Source organism: Lolium perenne, chromosome 3, assembly GCF_019359855.2.
Source record: "Lolium perenne isolate Kyuss_39 chromosome 3, Kyuss_2.0, whole genome shotgun sequence".
Taxonomy (NCBI): domain Eukaryota; kingdom Viridiplantae; phylum Streptophyta; class Magnoliopsida; order Poales; family Poaceae; genus Lolium; species Lolium perenne.
In genome coordinates this window covers 322,077,972-322,097,360 of record NC_067246.2, presented here as the reverse complement: position 1 = coordinate 322,097,360, position 19,389 = coordinate 322,077,972, and the positions used below count along the sequence as shown (strand labels likewise).

The window sequence follows — 19,389 nt, the reverse complement described above, 5'->3', positions numbered from 1 at the left end:
TTCCTCCCACAGTTGATCTTCCGAAATATTGCGTTCTGACGGTGCTTTTTCCAGCAGAATCCTGGCTCCGGTGCTTGATCCTCCAATAATGATGAAACATGCAAAATAGATGAAATAACATAAGTATTGTGTCCCAATATGAAATATATCAATGAATAACAGCAAATTATGATATAAAATAGTGATGCAAATTGGACGTATCAACTCCCCCCAAGCTTAGACTTCGCTTGTCCCCAAGCGAAACTGAACTCGATAGACAGGACCACATGTTTATGGAGTGAAGAGTCGATAAATAAAATACGGACAAGAAGCATCATATTCATTCACACAGGACATTATAGTAAACAACCTCTTATAACTCATCTTGAAACAAGTATAAGGTAATCACAAGTAAAGGTGCATAAGAAATCATAATTGGTGATGGCAAACTTCGTTCTTGGTCGTGAGAACAATTAATGATTATATTTATCTCATTGAGCAGCGCTCTCATGTTAAAGTTTATAAGGCACAACTTGCATACTCAATCATAATGGTCTTCTCATGATCATTGATAACTTGCAAAGCTATATTCATTCAGATAAAACTTGTACTAAACAAGGAAGAATAAAAGACATGATGTAGCAAATCACAATATAATGGTTTGATCACAACTACTCAAATGCTTGCTTGAGATGGAGGGAAATAGGTTTACTGACTCGACATAAAGTAAAAGACAGGCCCTTCGCAGAGGGAAGCAGGGATTAAATCATGTGCTAGAGCTTTTTCAGTTTTGCAATCATATAGAGATAATAAAAGTAACATTTTGAGAGATGTTTGTTGTTGTCAACGACTGGTAGCGGGTACTCTAACCCCCTTGCCAGACAACCTCCTAAGAGCGGCTCCCATATTATTTTCATTTTGTGTGGCACTCCTTCCAACCTTTCTTTCACAAACCATGGCTAACCGAATCCTCGGGTGCCTGCCAACAATCTCATACCATGAAGGAGTGCCTTTTTATTTTAGCTTTATTATGATGATGACACTCCCCCCAACCTTTGCTTACACAAGCCATGGCTAACCGAATCCTTCGGGTGCCGTCCATCAATCACATACCATGGAGGAGTGTCTATTTAGTTTGATTAATTTGGGACTGGGAATCCCATTGCCAACTCTTTTTGCAGAATTATTGGATAAGCGGATGAAGCCACTAGTCCATTGGTGGAAGTTGTCCAACAAGATTGAAAGATAAAACACCACGTACTTCCTCATGAGCTATGAAACATTGACACAAATAAGAGATACTAAGTTTTGAATTGTTTAAAGGTAGCACATGAAGTATTTACTTGGAATGGCAGAAAATACCATGTAGTAGGTAGGTATGGTGGACACAAATGGCATAGGTTTGGGTTAAGGTTTGGATGCACGAGAAGTATTCCCTCTCAGTACAGGTCTTTGGCTAGCAAGGTTAATTAGCAAGCATAAGAGTCGAGGGAAACAAACAAATATACATATGATAGAAACAATCATGCATCTTCCTTGTAAGCACAAACAATCTTAACTTCAGAATAATAAGCTATGAGCTAACAAGAAAGACAATGAAACATCTACATGTATTTCTCTTTTCTACTTAAACCTCATAGTGTTGTTGCTATTGACCAATGCTAAGTTTGCCAAAACCAAATAGATTTATTCAATGCTCCCAAAGTGATACCAATACTAACAACAAGGTAAATCATATAATAGAGATTGCAAACTAGAATAAGATGTGCAATATGTAAATGATAAGACTTCTCATTAATATTCCATAATGATAACTCACACCAAGGGATACATAGATAACCAACTAAAGAGAGATACTTCCAACTGCAACCCATCTTATATGATAACTTCCCTACTCATGATATGACACTACTTGACAATAAAAGGTAAAAGGTAGTGATAATGTGATACCGCGGCACTCCCCCAAGCTTGGAACAAACCAAGGGGATGCCAATACCGATGATGAATTACTCCTTTGGTGATGGTGGTGATGAATTCCTGACAAGCTTCTCAATAAGCTCCTGAAGCTCGTCAATCCTGTATATGAGATTGCGAATCATCTCTGAATTGTGCTCGACACGGTTAAAGAGTCTGTCTGACGGCGAGTCCCAGCTCTTGGAGTTATTTCCCCACTCTTCAGCCTCAGGCTCCTTCTCTCCTGCAGTGTTAGAGCGATCTATATCCCACTGGCTAGGCAATGCTGCCTTGGGAGTCCCTTCAATTTGATTATTGAAAATTAAATTGTGGAAGGGGTGATGAGTGCCTGATGGAGATGTTTTCGAAGCTAGGTAATGACGTGGAACCCCTCCTCCAGTGCGAATTCTTGCGCTCTTGCTTGCACTAAAAGGATTGTCCACCACCTTGATGCTTGCGATAGTAGCGCGCGGGTGTGCGCGCGAATCTTCCTCCACCTCTTCTTGATCCTCTTCCTTGACGTCCTTGTCTTCCTCTTTCCACCCAAGATCTCGATCATCTTCATCCGGAAACTCCTTGCCCTTGTTCTTGGAGACCATGGTGCTTCTAAACTGAAAACAGATCCTGGCAGAAACAGCTCGAAACAAAACTCGTCGAGAAAGCGATATACGGACCTCCAGGGGTCCGGGGGATTATATAGCAAAATTTTTCGCGACAAACGGAAAGTACCAGATCGAACCAGAGTCGGAAAGGGGCGACGAGGCGGCCAAACCATAGGTCGGCGCGGGCCCAGGTCAGGCCGCGCCGGCCTATGGTGCCACGCCCTCGTGCGTCCTTTCCACTCCGTTTCGAACTCGTAATTTTTCATATTTTCCAAAAACAGCGAAAATATTGTTCGGAAAGTAAATTGCGTACTTTTCATTACCAGTACTGTTACCTATTCAAAGTCGAGTTCTGGCGGACTGTCAATTTGCCCTTTTATGAAAGCCTCCGGTGTTTCCACTTGAATAATATCAACATCAACATTATAAGAATCACCTGAGATATAATGCTTGAGTCTTTGTCCATTCACCACTTGCGTAGCATTGCCTTGGAGAGAGCTAATTTTAATTGCTCCTGAACGATACACCTCCTCGACAACATATGGTCCTTCCCATTTCGAGAGTAATTTCCCTGCAAAGAATCTGAGACGAGACCGATACAATAGGACTTTATCCCCAATATTAAATTCTCTTTTGATAATCCTCCTATCATGCCATTTTTTAACTTTCTCTTTAAAGAGTTTAGCATTTTCATAAGCTTCACTTCTCCATTCATCTAGAGAACTTAATTGCAACAACCTCTTATCACCAGCAAGTTTAGGATCTTTATTTAATTCTCTAACAGCCCAATAAGCTTTGTGCTCTAGTTCTAAAGGTAAATGACAAGCTTTCCCATAAACCATTTTATAAGGTGACATTCCCATGGGATTTTTATAAGCAGTTCTATAAGCCCATAGTGCATCCTTCAATTTACTAGCCCAATTCTTTCTAGTTTTATTAATGGTCTTTCCCAAAATAGACTTAATCTCTCTATTTGATAATTCTACTTGACCACTAGTTTGAGGATGATAAGCGGAAGCAATTCTATGATTAATACCATACTTAGCAAGAGTTTTTCTAAAACCTCCATGAATAAAATGAGAACCTCCATCAGTCATAATATATCTAGGCACTCCAAATCTAGGAAAAATAATATCTAAAAGCATTCTTAAAGAGGTCTCACCATCAGCACTTTTTGTAGGTATAGCTTCCACCCATTTAGTAACATAATCAACAGCAACAAGTATGTGAGTGTTACCTTCCGAAGACGGAAAAGGTCCCATGAAGTCAAATCCCCAACAATCAAACGGTTCAATAACAAGAGTATAATTCATTGGCATTTCATTGCGTCTGTAGATATTACCAACCCTTTGGCATTCATCACAGGATAAAATAAACTTTCTCGCATCTTTGAAGAGAGTTGGCCAATAAAAACCTGATTGTAGAACCTTTTGCGCGGTTCTTTCTCCGGCGTGATGTCCTCCATAAGCACTACCATGACATTTACTCAATATCTCCTGTTGTTCATATTCGGGAACACATCTTCGCATAATACCATCCACTCCTTCTTTATATAAGTGTGGGTCATCCCAGAAATAATGCCTCAAATCATAAAAGAATTTCCTCCTTTGCTGAGCTGAAAAGGTTGGAGGCAAGTACTTGGAAACAATAAAGTTAGCATAATCAGCATACCAAGGACTGTCTCGCGAGCTCACCTTTATTACAGCCAATTGTTCATTTGGAAAACTATCATTAACAGGAACAGGATCATAAGCAATATTTTCCAATCTAGACAAATTATCAAGAACAGGATTATCAAGACCTTTCCTATCTACAATATGTAAATCAAATTCTTGCAAAAGAAGTACCCATCTAATAAGCCTCGGCTTAGCATCTTTCTTTGTCATTAGGTATCTAATTGCAGCATGATCAGTATGAATAGTAACTTTTGAATCAACAATATAAGATCTAAATTTATCACAAGCAAAGACTACAGCTAATAATTCCTTTTCAGTTGTAGCATAATTTCTTTGAGCAGCATCAAGAGTTTTACTAGCATAATGAATAACATTCAGCTTTTTATCTACTCGCTGTCCAAGAATAGCGCCTACAGCAAAATCACTAGCATCACACATAATCTCAAAGGGTAAGTTCCAATCAGGAGGTTCAACTATAGGAGCAGTTGTTAAGGCTTTCTTTAGAGTTTCAAAAGCTTCCTTACAATCATCATCAAAAACAAATGGTACATCTTTTTGAAGAAGATTAGTAAGAGGCTTTGAAATCTTGGAGAAATCTTTAATAAATCTCCTATAAAACCCAGCATGACCAAGAACACTATGAATACCTTTAACGTCCCTCGGATAGGGCATCTTCTCAATTGCTTCAACTTTAGCTCTATCAACTTCAATACCTCTCTCAGAAATTTTATGTCCCAATACAATTCCTTCATTAACCATAAAGTGGCATTTCTCCCAATTAAGAACAAGGTTAGTTTCTTCACATCTCTGCAGAACTTTATCAAGGTTTCGCAAGCAACTATCAAAAGAATTCCCATAGACGGAAAAATCATCCATGAATACCTCTACAATACTTTCACAAAAACCATGAAAAATAGCAGACATGCATCTTTGAAAAGTAGCAGGAGCATTACATAAACCAAAAGGCATGCGTCTATAAGCATAAGTTCCATAGGGACAAGTAAAAGTGGTTTTCTCTTGATCTTTAGCTTTAACAGCAATTTGTGAAAACCCAGAATAACCATAAAGAAAGCAAAAATGAGTATTTTTAGACAATCTTTCTAGCATTTGATCAATAAATGGTAAAGGGTAATGATCTTTCTTAGTAACTTTATTAACTTTTCGAAAATCAATGCACATTCTATACCCTACAACTACTCTTTGAGGGATGAGCTCATCATTATCATTAGGCACAACAGTCATTCCTCCTTTCTTGGGAACGCAATGCACAGGACTAACCCATCTACTATCAGCAATAGGATATATAATACCAGCTTCAAGAAGTCGTAATACCTCATTCCTTACCACTTCCTTCATCTTCGGAATTAGACGACGCTGATGTTCAACAACAGGCTTTGCATCATCTTCCATATTAATAGCATGTTGGCAAATAGAAGGAGAAATCCCTTTCAAATCATCAAGAGTGTAGCCAATAGCTCCTCGGTGCTTCTTCAATATTTCCAATAACCTTTCTTCCTCAATCTCTGAAAGCTTAGAACTAATAATAACAGGATATATTTTCTTATCATCAATATGAGCATATTTAAGATTATCAGGTAAAGGCTTTAAATCAAAAACAGGATCTTCCTTTGGTGGCGGTGTTGTACCCAAATCTTCCACCGGTAAATCATGCTTGAGAATAGGTTAGCGAAGAAAAATTTCCTCAAGCTCATCTCTTTCTTTCCTAAAAACTTCACTCTCGCTATCCTCCAAATGTTGCTGCAAAGGATTGTTAGGAACAAGAACAATAGATGCACACTGCTCCATTTTAAAATCATTACTAGGCAAATCAGCTTTATAAGGAGTTTTGGTAAATTTAGAGAAGTTAAACTCATAAGATTCACCAGCAAATTTAGTCAAAATTTTCTCTTTCTTGCAATCTATAATAGCTCCACAAGTATTTAGAAAAGGTCTACCAAAAATAATAGGACAATAATCACTAGCAGCAGAACCAAGTACCAAAAAGTCAGCAGGATATTTAATCTTACCGCATAATACTTCCACATCTCGAACAATACCAATTGGAGAAATAGTTTCTCTATTAGCCAGCTGAATAACCACATCAATATCTTCAAGTTCACAAGAATCAATTTCGTGCATAATCTCCGTGTAAAGCTCATACGGAATAGCACTAACACTTGCACCAATATCACATAATCCATAATAGCAATGATCACCAATTCTAACAGATAGCATAGGAACACTAGCTTGTTTGGGTTTATTAGGATGTGAAACAATATTAGAAGCATCTTCACAGAAAATAATATGACCTTCCTCCACATTTTCAGTCACAAGATCTTTAATTATTGCAACAGCAGGTTCAACTTTTATTTGTTCTTCAGGTTCTACAGGTTTCTTTTCACTTTTATGAACCGCACTATTTATAACAGAGTACTCCTTCATTTTAGCAGGGAAAGGAGTTTTTTCAATATAAGCTTCAGGAATAACATGATCAGCAGTTTCAACTACAACGCATTTATTAATAGATGAATCAATTTTATCTTTATACGGTTCATGATACTTATCAAAATTCTTCTTTGGCAATTCATAATGAGAGGCAAAAGCTTTAAAAAGATTTGCAGCAACTTGAGAATCAAGACCATATGTAGCACTCATATTACGAAATTTATCAGTATCCATAAAAGCTTCAATGCATTTATAATCATAGATTATACCCGATTCTCTATCCTTGTCGTTCACCCATCCTTCAGTATTTTCTTGGATCCGATCAAGAAGGTCCCTTTTAAACTCTTCTTTGTTGCGTGTAAATGATCCAGAACAAGAAGTATCCAGCAAGGTCTTGTCTTGGAAAGAAAGTCTTGCATAGAAATTATCAATAATAACATTACCAGGAAGCTCATGAATGGGGTATTTGAGCATTAAAGACTTCAATCTCCCCCAAGCTTGGGCAATACTCTCTCCATCATGAGGCCAAAAATTATATATGCGATTCCGATCCTTATGAATTTCACTTGGAGGATAGAACTTAGAATAAAACCGGGGCACAATATCATTCCATTCAAGAGAATCCCCATTATCCAGTAATTTATACCAATGCGCTGCCTTACCGGACAGCGATAAAGAGAATAGTTTCTTCCTCACTTCATCCATAGCAATACCTGCACATTTGAATAACCCGCATAATTCATGCAAAAACAGTAAATGATCACCGGGATGGACAGTTCCATCCCCTTCATAGCGGTTATCCATAACACGTTCAATAATTTTCATAGGTATTTTATATGGTATCACTTCCTCACCTGGCGCCTCATCCACTACCGTTGCAGTAGTAGTAGATTTCCCAAATAAAAATTGAAGAGAAGATCTCTCCATAATGACTTATAGCAGCAGGCAGAAATAAAATCAGCACAACAGTAAAGGTTTTCCTTACCAATTCCACTTACCAATAGCGCTTCACTCCCCGGCAACGGCGCCAGAAAATAGTCTTGATGACCCACAAGTATAGGGGGTGTATCGTAGTATCTTCGATAAGTAAGAATGTCGATCCCAACGAGGAGCAGAAGGTGTTGACAAGCAGTTTCGATGAAGGATTCACTGTAAATGCTCACAGACAAGTATTCAGGGGGTTTTGATGTAACAGTTGAATAAAGTACGAGTAAGTAAAGTGCGAGAGTAACAATTGCAGCGAGTGGCCCAATCCTTTTTAGCACAAAGGACAAGCCGGTTTGTTTACTTATAATGACCAAACGTTCTCGAGGACACACGGGATTTTAGTCTAGTGCTTTCGCTACATACGGCTAAATAATCTTCATTGTTATGATAAGTGTTGTGTGGGTGAACCTATGCTAATGTACCGCCCTTCCTAGGACTAATACATACTTGTGATTATACCCCTTGCAAGCATCCGCAACTACAAGAAAGTAATTAAGAATAAATCTAACCACAGCCTTAAACTGTGAGATCCTGCTATCCCTCCTGCATCGATATACCAACGGGGGTTTAGGTTTCTGTCACTCCGGCAACCCCGCAATTAGCAAACGAATACAAGATGCATTCCCCTAGGCCCATAAATGGTGAAGTGTCATGTAGTCGACGTTCACATGACACCACTAGAAGAATAACACCACAACTTAAATATCACACCATTGAATATTACTCAACCATAGTTCACTACTAACATTTAGACTTCACCCATGTCCTCAAGAACTAAACGAACTACTCACGAGACATCATATGGAACATGATCAGAGGTGATATGATGATGGATAACAATCTGAACATAAACTTGGTTCAATGGTTTCACTCAATAGCATCAACAACAAGTAGAGATCGATACCGGGAGAGTTTCCCCTATCAAACAATCAAGATCAAACCCAAATTGCTACGGCGGTGACGGTGTCCAGCGGTGGAGACGGCGGTGATGATGGTGGAGATGATGATGATGGTGATGGAGATGATGTCCAGCTCGATGACGGTGACGATGGCGACGATTTCCCCCTCCCGGAGGGAATTTCCCCGGCGGATTCCTGCCCGCCGGAGAGCTCTTTTCTCTCTGGTGTTCTCCGCCCCGCAGAGGCGGCTGTAACTCTTCGCGAGGTACCCTCTGTGGCTTAGGTTTTCGGGACGAAGGATTTCGCGAAGAAAAGGAGGCGAAAGGGGTCGTGGGCCCCCCAAACCACATGGCGGCGCGGCCAGGGCATGGGCCGCGCCGCCCTAGGGTGTGGGCCCACCCTGGGTCCTCTTGGCCCCTCCTTCTGGCTTCCTTCGTCATCTTGAAAAATAGGATATTTTGTATAATTTCCTCCCACAGTTGATCTTCCGAAATATTGCGTTCTGACGGTGCTTTTTCCAGCAGAATCCTGGCTCCGGTGCTTGATCCTCCAATAATGATGAAACATGCAAAATAGATGAAATAACATAAGTATTGTGTCCCAATATGAAATATATCAATGAATAACAGCAAATTATGATATAAAATAGTGATGCAAATTGGACGTATCAGTTAGCTTAGACGCTTCATATTCCGCTTGCATACCGAAGGTTTCAGACAACTTATGGAAATATTTGTCGCATTTATCTGCCAAGGCAAAGCTTCCTTTCACTGTGATTGGGCCATTGGGTCAAGGAATTCTCCATAACAGATATGTATAATGTGGCACAACAATGAATCTGGCATACGCGGGTCGTCCTAATAGAGCATGATATTGTGATGTAAAATCTATAAATTCAAACTCCAGCTTCTCCCTCCTGAAATTTTCTCGAGTTCCAAACTATACATCAAGTAAGATCTTTCCCGGGGGATAGTTCGGCTTCTCAGGTGTAATACCATGGAAACGTGTGTCTGTTGGTGTCAAACTTGCCAGAGAAATATTCATCTTCCTCAAGGTATCCGCATACATGAGGTTCAGACTGCTTCCTCCATCTATGAATATGTGCGAGACCTCGAATCCCGTGATCACCGCTGGTAAAATCATAGTTGATTGTCCTAGTCGTGGAACTTGAGGCGGGTGGTCCGCTTGAGTGAATCCTATGTCCCGTGCCGACCAATTTAGGTACTCTATGGTTGGTGGAGGCATCTTCTATGCCATGTATACCTGTCGCGAAATTACCTTCTGCGTCCTATTCGAGGGTCTGCCTTTCTGAATCATCGACACTGCTCCCGTTGTGTCAATGTAGTCGCCATTGTTGACTGGAGGTGCCGCCAACTGCAACTGGTGTTGGTTTGAGCTGGTAATTGCGGGTGGTGGTGGCAGGTAGATTTCACTGCTTGGCCCTTGTACGTGCCCCCCGTTCGCTGCTTGTGCATTGGTGTGCTCCGCATACCTAGGCAGAGCTTGGAAAGTTCGGCAGTCCTTCTGAAGATGGCATGACTGTCTTTTCCCTTCATTGTTGAGGTAAAAGTGCATCTGGCATGGCCCATTCATAAGATCTTTGGGTGATATGATGTATGGCCTCTGAAACCTTGGTAAATTATTTTGTCTGCTAGAACTTGGCGCATCTCTATGATCATTGCGCTGCTCGTTTCTTCTGTGATAATCATCCCGATGATTTCCTCCACTATTTTCTCGGAAGCCAGTCGCCACTTGGCCAGGACTGTCATAATCTGAGAATTGGCGAGAGTATTGTCGCCTATTTTGATTGTTATTTCTGTTGCGATCCTCCTTGGGTGATCTATGCCATTTATTTTGAATAGCATCTTCGCCATCCGCCCAGAGATTCGCTATCTCCATGAGCTCTGCTATTGTTCTCGGGTTGGATATACCCAAATCCTCGATTAGGTCTCTTCTTCGGATCCCCGTAACAAATGCGTCAATTGCTCTTTCGTCAGATACGTTTTCTGCCGAATTTTTTATGATGTTCCATTGCTGGATATACATTCTCATTGACTCATCATACTTATGCTTGCAGGCCCTTAGCTGCTCTATTGATGCAGGTTTCTTACACGTGGAACGGAAATTTTTCACGCACAAGTTCTCGAAAGTTTCCCAGCTGTCGATGGACCCTCCTGGTAACTCTTTTATCCACAATCTTGCGGCTCCGCTGAGGTGAACCTGAATGCTCTGCATGGCTGTTGCTCTGGTTCCACCCATCAATTTCACTGTTTCCAGGTAGTCGACTAACCAGTCCTCTGGGTCTTGAAAGCCATCGAACTTTTTATAGTTATCAGGGAAACCGAGTTTTGCGAACCCGTCGGGTAAAGCAAGGGAGTCCACACATGTCTTCTTCATCGACTTCTGGCGAGTGTCGCCTAGATCTATTTTCACGTGCTCTGTCGACGAGAGCTTGAGTCACCGTGTTTCTTGCATCACCTTCCTGTGGAGGGTCTCGTGCTGCCACCGCAGTAGGTCGAGGACTATTTTGCCTTGGACTATTTCTTCGTTGGTCCCTTTCGGGTTGCGGTGTGCCTTAACCCACTATCATTGTCCCCATGACGCCAACTCCTGTCATAGCCATCTGATACAATGCTTCTCTGGGATCTCCGGGGGTGGCTTGGATGCCAGTATGAAGGCGTGAGTCGCCATATATCCTGCTTCCGGTGTTTTGGGGATGATGTGTCCTCTTGTATCTATCGACATAAATGACATATCGAGGTTTTGGATCAGATTCTCGCGCTCATTCTCGGGCACGTTCGCCAGTCGAGATCTTCCTCTTGCGCGTGCTGCTCTGTGACTATCTCCCGAAGTTCCTGATTGTCGGCTCAGGTACATTTTGGCCCTGCGCGCGCTTGATGCGGAAGCTGCAGCTCTTCTATCATCAAGTATCTTTCTTTGTTTTTCTAGTTCACGTCCGGCACGAGTGAGTCCATATTGATATGCTTGCAGTTCTTCTGATGTGGCTGTTGTGTTCATCGGCTCTGTGCCATCCATGGCTCTCTGAGCTCTGTCCCAAGCTTCTTGCGGAAGCTGCACTTTTTCGCGGGGTGTAGTCCCAACGTATTTATTTCCGGTTCCTCGCGTAAGATCAATGGGATCGATGTATGGATTGCCCAAATCATCGAAAGCCTCTGACGCTTCATCTTCTTGGCGACTTGAGTCACCGATTGCACAGACTTGATGATATATTTTAGCTTTATTTTCTTCTTCAAGGTCGGTGACACCGTCGGATAGATCGGCGAAAACCTCCCGAATAGAAGTAGACCTGTCGATGAAGTCGAAGCTATTGAAGCTTTCCAAGTCGCTGCTCAGATCAGAGCTCGTGAACGACCCGAAAGACATGTCGCTGAACATATCGGCGAGTTCCCCGCCGATGGCGGGCTTGGTGAAGCTTGGCGGCGAAACCTCCTCGTTGCCTGACTCGATGGTTGATGTTGATGATCCCGAAAAATCGGAATCGACCGTTAACGGTCCCGAAAAAATCGGTGGTGCGAACCGGTGCGGTCTTTCTTTCCCGATGAGGAAGTGGAAACTCCCGAACATCATCTCCGTCGGATCCTCCAAATCGGCATATGCATGAGGGTGAGGAACAAAATCGACGAGATCAGGTTTGACCTGTTTACCTCCGTCCATCACGTTGCTTGCTACTGATGTTGACGATGCCATCAAGATCAGCTCCTTGTCGCCTCCAATTTCCACAGACGGCGCCAATTGACAAGGGCTCAACTTATCAATGCCTACAGATTGTAGACTAGGGTTTCGCGGAAAGTAGAGGGCAAGCAGATCTCGAAGGTTCAGCCAAAAATGTGCTCGACTATGAAAAACAAGGGTTTGTGTTGACAATGATTTTCGATCCCTTCTTTCTCCCCCGGCTCCCCTTTATATAGGAGGTGGAGCCGAGGCTTTCGTATCGTACAAAGTTCGGGAGACTATTTGAGTTCTTCCCATATTATTACAAGACTCTCTATTCCTAATCTATCTCTATCTCCCATATCGATGTCTATTGGGCTTCCGGACTTCATAAGTTTCGGATCGTGGGCCTTCAACTATCCTCGGGTACCTTATTCGGCAGGCCTATTCGGGATGCCTATATCACTGGGGGCGCAGCTGAGCTGAATAACACCGTCTGGATGAAAAGAAGGATTATCGGGAGCCTCGTCGGGAGACGGCTGGAGATGCTCTAACTCTCTGTGCTGGGGTAGACCAAGGCACTCTTAAGTCCTAAGCTAAATTACTTGCTAATAGGAAGTGAGAAGCTGAATTTCTGCCGGTGCAGTTTTCTACACGAAAGACAGTACATACAGACACACACCCTCATATATACTTATATGTACGCATACGACTAGCAGACATAAGATTTTACGCAACATGGGGTCACATTTCATACAAACATCACAAATTTTAATTTTCAGACATAATTATTCCGTGTTGTCCTCTCCTTCTAGCTTCGGCCCTCACCGAGGCGGTTATTTGTGCGTTTGTCATAGAGCATCGCCACCGGTAGCCCCTAAATAGTCGCCGGCAGGGGTGTCGGCACCGTCGTATGGGGGCGCCGGCACATCATCCTCCATTTGGGGGAGCTGCTCCCACACCGACGCCCCGTACGACGGCCCCGAAGATGATTTGAATTTGAAATTCAAATAAAAACATAGAAATTCAAATAAGTTCACGAATTTAAAGTTTGAGCCAACACACGACCACCAAATTCGAATAGGTTTTCGAATATGAAGTTTGGGCCAACATACAGCCACCAAATCGCCGTCTCCGGCGCAAAAAAGGGCTTCCAAGCCAGCTGATCAGATGAAGGAGGTCACGGGCGGCTCAACCTCAACGACGTCCTTATCGGCGGCGAGCCCCGGTGGCAGCTCCGTCGCTGCAACAGGATCCACGGTCGCCGAGGGAGGCATGACGTTGATGATGCCGGCGGAGAGATGAACGTGGACGGTGTCGGTACCGGCGGAGACCTGAACGTGGAGGGTGCCGGGGGAGACGCCGACGCAACTCGCGCCGCCATCACCTCTTGGCCGATACGCTCGCGGTACATCTCGTGCCACACCCGCGCCAACGGGTCCATCTTCTCCATGTCGACAGTCAAGATTTTGGATTCTTGAGACATCTTGGCCAACGATAGCTGCGTCGCTTCGTTGGTGGCCTTCATGGCAGCGGCGTGAGCTTCCATCTCCGCCGCCTCCACCTTCTCCCTCTCCAACGCGATCTTCATTTGTCAAGGATTGCCTTCCACACGACGGCGGCCCTATCCGACGCTTCCTTGTTCTCAACCGAGAATGAGTTGATCATCTTCTCGAGGGAGGCATCCACGACTGCCAATAACAGCGCCACATTCCTCTCGGCCTTGGCCCTCTTGTTGCCAATGGGGCGCCCGGTGGAGGCGCCGGCTGGATCGACCGGCCCATCTTTCCCATCCTTCAATAGAGTGTGAAGGAGGCCTTCCCATTTCTTGCAACCTTGGAGCTTGTTGTAGCAATGCATGAAGGGGAAGTCTTTGTCCTCATGTTGGTGCTTGTATATTTCGAGAGTTTGAAGCATCTAACAATATATGATGCAAAACAATGGAACAAGTTGGACCATCAAATAGATATAGAACAAGTTTGATCATCATTTCATATGTAACAAGATGGTTCATCAATTCATATGTAACAACATGGTTCATCAATTCATATGTAACAACATGGATCATCAATTCATATGTAACAACATGGATCACCATTTCATATGTAATAAGATGGTTCATCAATTCATATGTAACAACATGGATCATCAATTCATATGTAACAAGATGGTTCATCAATTCATATGTAACAAGATGGATCATCATTTCATATGTAATAAGATGGTTCATCAATTCATATGTAACAACATGGATCATCATTTCATATGTAACAAGATGGATCATCAAATAAGATAGGTGTAGATCATACCCAATCCACCATCGTCTTGCCGCTCTCCTTCCGTGCCTTGATCTTCTCATAGTAGCCATGGAACTTGCTACACGCCGCCTTGATCAAGTTACAATGGTGAGAGAGGGCGCCCTCGTTCCGGTCATCTCTATGGTGGCGTAATCACCATAGTCCTTCTTCTCGTTGAAGCAATCGAGGATGCGTTTGTAGTACTTGACCCCGGTTTGGTTTGCGTCGGTGATGGGGCAAAAGCTCACTTGCTTCCATGCCTCGATGATGCATTCATCCTCCAAGGACCTCCACCTCGGACCACGAGTGCCGGCGGAATGCCTGCGCGTCATCGTCGTGGTCACGCCGGTGTCGGCGTCGATCAACTCCTCCTGGACCTCCTCCTCACGTTCGTCCTCGTCGGCCTCTTCTTCATAGTCGTCGATGGGGGGTTCGTAGGCATGGCCGCGTATGATGCCGTTCATGATCTCCTCCTCGCCGGCAATCTATGCATAAAGTTACAAACTTTCAGTCGCCGCCGGTGTCTACGATGCACACAACACATAAAAAGTAAGGAAACGCACCCCGTCCTCGCCCATGGACACGCTGGACGTGCTGCTGAACACCTGGTGGGTGCTCCTGCCGTCGTCAGGGAAGAGGTGGCGGGGAAGGCCGGTGCCGTCTTTCACGTGGCCCTCGGTGCGGCGCAGGTCAGGCGACGAGTTGAGGTCGGGAAAGCGGAAGGCGTCGCTGCCCCGAGCCATTGAATCCGGCGAGAATGGCGCGTTGTTGTCGATGGTCATGTCGCTGTCCCCGTACTCGGGGGAGTAGCGGGCGCGGCCGTCCATCTGCGACAGCCGCATCTGCGAGATCGACGGCGCGTCTGCGGTGTACTCCGCGTAGTAACCCGGCGACGATGGGGAGATCGAGATGCTGTTGAGGCCGCCGCCCAAGCTCAGACACGCTTCTGCAGAGGCTGCCGCTTTCTTTGCGTCGAGGGCGGCGATGCGGCGCCTCCTGCGGTCGGCCGTGATGAAGGAGCGGCGTTCCATCTCCTTGTCCCACTCCTCCTGCGACATGGTCGCCGGCTTCTCCTTCGGCGCAACGGTGCGCGTCTTCGGCGGCGCCTTCGTCGGCGGCTTCGCTGCCTTCAGCGTAGCCTTTCTCTTCGGTGGCATGGCGCGGCGGCGAAGGTTTTTCGGGTTGGAGGCTGGATGGGAGAAGGAGCGGCTGGTGGGAGAAATGAGCGGCGGAGGGGACGGGGTTTTGGGGGAGAAGATGTATACTAGCACAATGCCCACGCGTTGCTGCGAAATAGAAAAATAACTTAGAAAATTTAAAATTTCGTAACGATAATAAGCTCACGTGGTTGATAAGACGCTAGCATATTTTTATAAACTATATAGCTTTTGAATATGTTAGGGAAATACTTTTTTACTTTCATGAATGTGGGTTTTTATATCACTATCCATTTTGCTTTGAGATTCTTATAAAGCTTAGTGATGTATTAGAAATTAATGATACAAATATTTCATAAGAATTAGAAATTTAGATCAGTTGGAGTCTTTGATTCTTGCACTCAATCATTTCAATGCATTATATGAGATCGCACTGGTACATATATTATCGATGAAGTGAATTGTCTTTGAGTCAGCTGCTTGTTGCCGTCCGACTCCTATGTCACCGGTGTAACGCTACCACCGGTGAGGAGCATGTCGAGGCCCTTATTTACCAGGTGTGGCTGATTGGGCCTCCCGCTGTCCGTCTGGACGATGATGTACTTCGACAGCATGAACTCCTTGCTACGATAGACTAATATCTAGAGCCTGCTCACCCAGAGCTGGTTTGAGACAGCGCCGGACAGCGCCACCTGTGACGAGGATGATGTGGCGTTCGTCACCGTGAGCTCCGACGCGATTACGCGAACGCCTCCTGGTGCAGCGCGAGGACGTACCTCGCCTCCCCGGACCTGTTCCCCGACAGCTGTACCAACACAAGCTGCACCTCAATGGCGTCCGTGACGTTTTATTCCAGAATCTGAATTTTATAGCGATTCCTTCCCGATTTGTTTTTCTAGCGATGGTTTCCTAAGTCGTAGGGATTCCAGTTTCCACTGACACGCTCCATCCCACGCAACCCTGCCACCGCGCTTCCACCCAGACCAGCCGCCGCCGGCCGTTTCGGCCACGTCCGCCTCCCGCCGCCGCTCGACCTCCCTCTCAGCCGACCTCGCTCGGTGGCCCTGCTCGTCCCGCAGTCTCCTGGCAAAGTCACTCCCAGAACCAGCGAGGGACATGACGTTTCGGCAGTTTTCTTCGGCCCAAGCCCGCTCGGCCCGTTTGGTAGATGCCTCGATGGGACGCAAGGTTGTCGTACGCGAGGTTGACGTACACGTACGAACTTACGGGTTCGAATTTAATAGTTAAGATTTTGTCATTGTGTGGCTGACAGGCGGCTCCTACGCCCAAAATTTTCAGCCTCGCGAGGCGCCGGCGCGCCCGACTCGCGCCCTTGGCGAATGGGCCGGCACGGGGTTGCCGGCGCTTCTATTGGACTCGAAAATTCGCCGGCGCCGTTTGGGGCGCGTCGGTGCGAGCCCATTTTCGCCCCGGCCCTAAAAAGCTATCGGGGGCGCCGGTAGAGATGCTGTGAGAATGGCTTGATGCAGGGTGTGGCTAGGCACTCGGTTCGATACAACTGAAATAACGTCAATTCGTAAAAAGTATGAGGATGTAGCTGATTTGATTTCACATGTTGGGTTGTGAAATCAAGTTACGAAGTAGACAGGGCCCTGATAGTGACATTCAGTTACTGAAACAAACACTAGTACCAGGTGACTAGGTCAGATTTGCGTACAATGATCTCCAAAAGATGACTCTCTTCCAAGATGCAGTACTGTCTTCACCCGGGAATTGTAACCCGGTTCATAATCTAGATACTTTCGTGTTTATGGATTAGATTAGATTTTGATGGCTGCATTTTGCAAGGACTAAGCCCTATCGAGGTTTATGGAGCCACATGCTGAGCCAAGTATTTGCACCCTTTTCTCGCGTCGCCGGGCAGCCGGCGTGTTTTTAGAAAATTAAAGTAGAACATCTCTAGCGCTATGATTTTGATTGGCCGGTGGTAAACATTTTGGATGCAGGGATACACCAAAGAGGCGGATCATAAGATTCGACGCCCCTCTTTGCGTGCCTGACAAAACCATGAAAATAGAAAAAAAGGAAAAAAAACTGTTCGATGCTGAAACAAGAGTCAAAACTGGGGCTAAAACATCCCCTCCATTTCTGCTCTTCTTCCACAGCAACGAAAACCCTGCAAAATCCGCCAAAATGGAAGGCCACGGACGGACTGCGGCGGCGGTGCTAGACGACGACGACCTCCTCCGCGAGATCCTCCTCCTCCTCGGCTTCCCCAACTACCTCGTCCGCGCCGCCCTCGTCTCCAAGCGGTGGCTCCTCCACGCCTCCGAGCCGGCCTTCCTCCGCAGCTTCCGCGACCGCCACCCACCCCGACTTCTCGGCTTCTGCATCGACTACCCCGGCAGGTGTCAGTTGGTGCAGCTCCCGCAGACCCCGGAGCTCGCCGCCATCTCACGCCGCGCGGCCTCCTCCTGCGCCGACGTCTTCGCCCGCAGACACCATCGTATCACGCACTGCCGGAACGGCCGCCTCATCACCAAGTTCTTCGAGGACGACAGATTCAGGTACTCCATCCTGTCGCCGCTGCTGGAAGAGTCCGAGTCGGTGCTCCCGCCAACCCCGCTGCCGCACAATGGCCGAGACGGCGGCCACCGTTGCATTTCCCTGCCCGAGGACGGCGGCCGAGACGGCATCACCTTGCTGCGTCTATGGAGGGACGGGCGGAAAGCCTCTGTGGAGGTCTGCGTCCTCGGAGCCGGCGGATGGGGCGCCCCTACCTCCGCCGAGACAGAGATACCGCCTCCCTATCCCGAACCCTACTTCGAAAATATGTCGCCTCCCATCCACGGCAAGATATTCATGGCGACCTCCGTCGGGTACACCCTGGGGCTGGATTTGGCGACAGCGCGCTTCTTCATCCTTGACCACCCAGATGGTGTCGGGAGCAACTTCAAGCTCTCATGTGCGGATTCCGATCTCTATCTTGTCAGCGCACGATGGTTTCAGCTTAGTGTGTGGCGCCATAAGGTTACCGGCGACGACGATGGCTCAGGTGGTTGGCTGCTGGTGGACACGTTTTGTGTCCAGGAGGAATGCATACGAGTTGTGTGCAGCAGGAGGGTGTGTGCTGGTGGAGATTTTGTCAATGTTGCTGCAGTTGGGGATAATGCCGAGTTCGTATTCTTGAATCATCCAGCAAGCGCTAATGTCATTTCTGTTCATCTCAGCACCAGGGTCGTTGAGCTGGCGTATGATCACCTTCGTTTTGGTTATTCGGCTTTCCGCTATACCGATATCTTTCCTCTTATGTTGAGCTGGCCTCCTATCTTCCCGGGCCTGAATGGAGGACATGATCAACAGGAATGATCCCACTATGGCACTATGTTCAATCTTTGTAATATATGTACTCGCCTATTGCTCGGTGTAAAAACTCTGTTTCTTCGATGATGTGATGGAAATGGATGAGAAATCAAAATTACTCTGATGGGTTCAGTTGCAGCTCTATCTCTATGGCTAACTAATGTGTTTTTATGCTATTTTGCTGTGTGTTCCTCGTATTAGGCTGAACCCTGGTAGTGCGTGGAGTATCTGTCAATGCTATCCAAACAGTAGGTGTAATTCTCTATGCTATTGGGTTCTCTGCATTTACTTGTACCAAGTTGGTTGACAAAATAATCAGCTTAGGAAAACAAGATAATCAGCTTAGGAATGCAAATGGGCCACAATCGTAGAGCGCTACATGCTGCCGTCATGTAACT

The 19,389-nt window shown here is 45.4% G+C and overlaps 1 protein-coding gene across 1 annotated transcript; it reads left to right on the top strand.

Moving 5' to 3' along the window:
- Positions 1–17,821: 17,821 nt before the first annotated feature.
- LOC127340368 (uncharacterized) lies at positions 17,822–19,035 on the top strand. Its single transcript, XM_051366128.1, has one exon. The coding sequence runs from the start codon at positions 17,822–17,824 to the stop codon at positions 18,995–18,997; it is 1,176 nt and encodes a 391-aa protein (XP_051222088.1). The 3' UTR covers positions 18,998–19,035.
- Positions 19,036–19,389: the final 354 nt, after the last annotated feature.

Bases quoted from the DNA above. Each gene is read 5' to 3' on its own strand.
- LOC127340368 (XM_051366128.1), top strand. From the start codon at position 17,822: ATGGAAGGCCACGGACGGACTGCGGCGGCGGTGCTAGACGACGACGAC.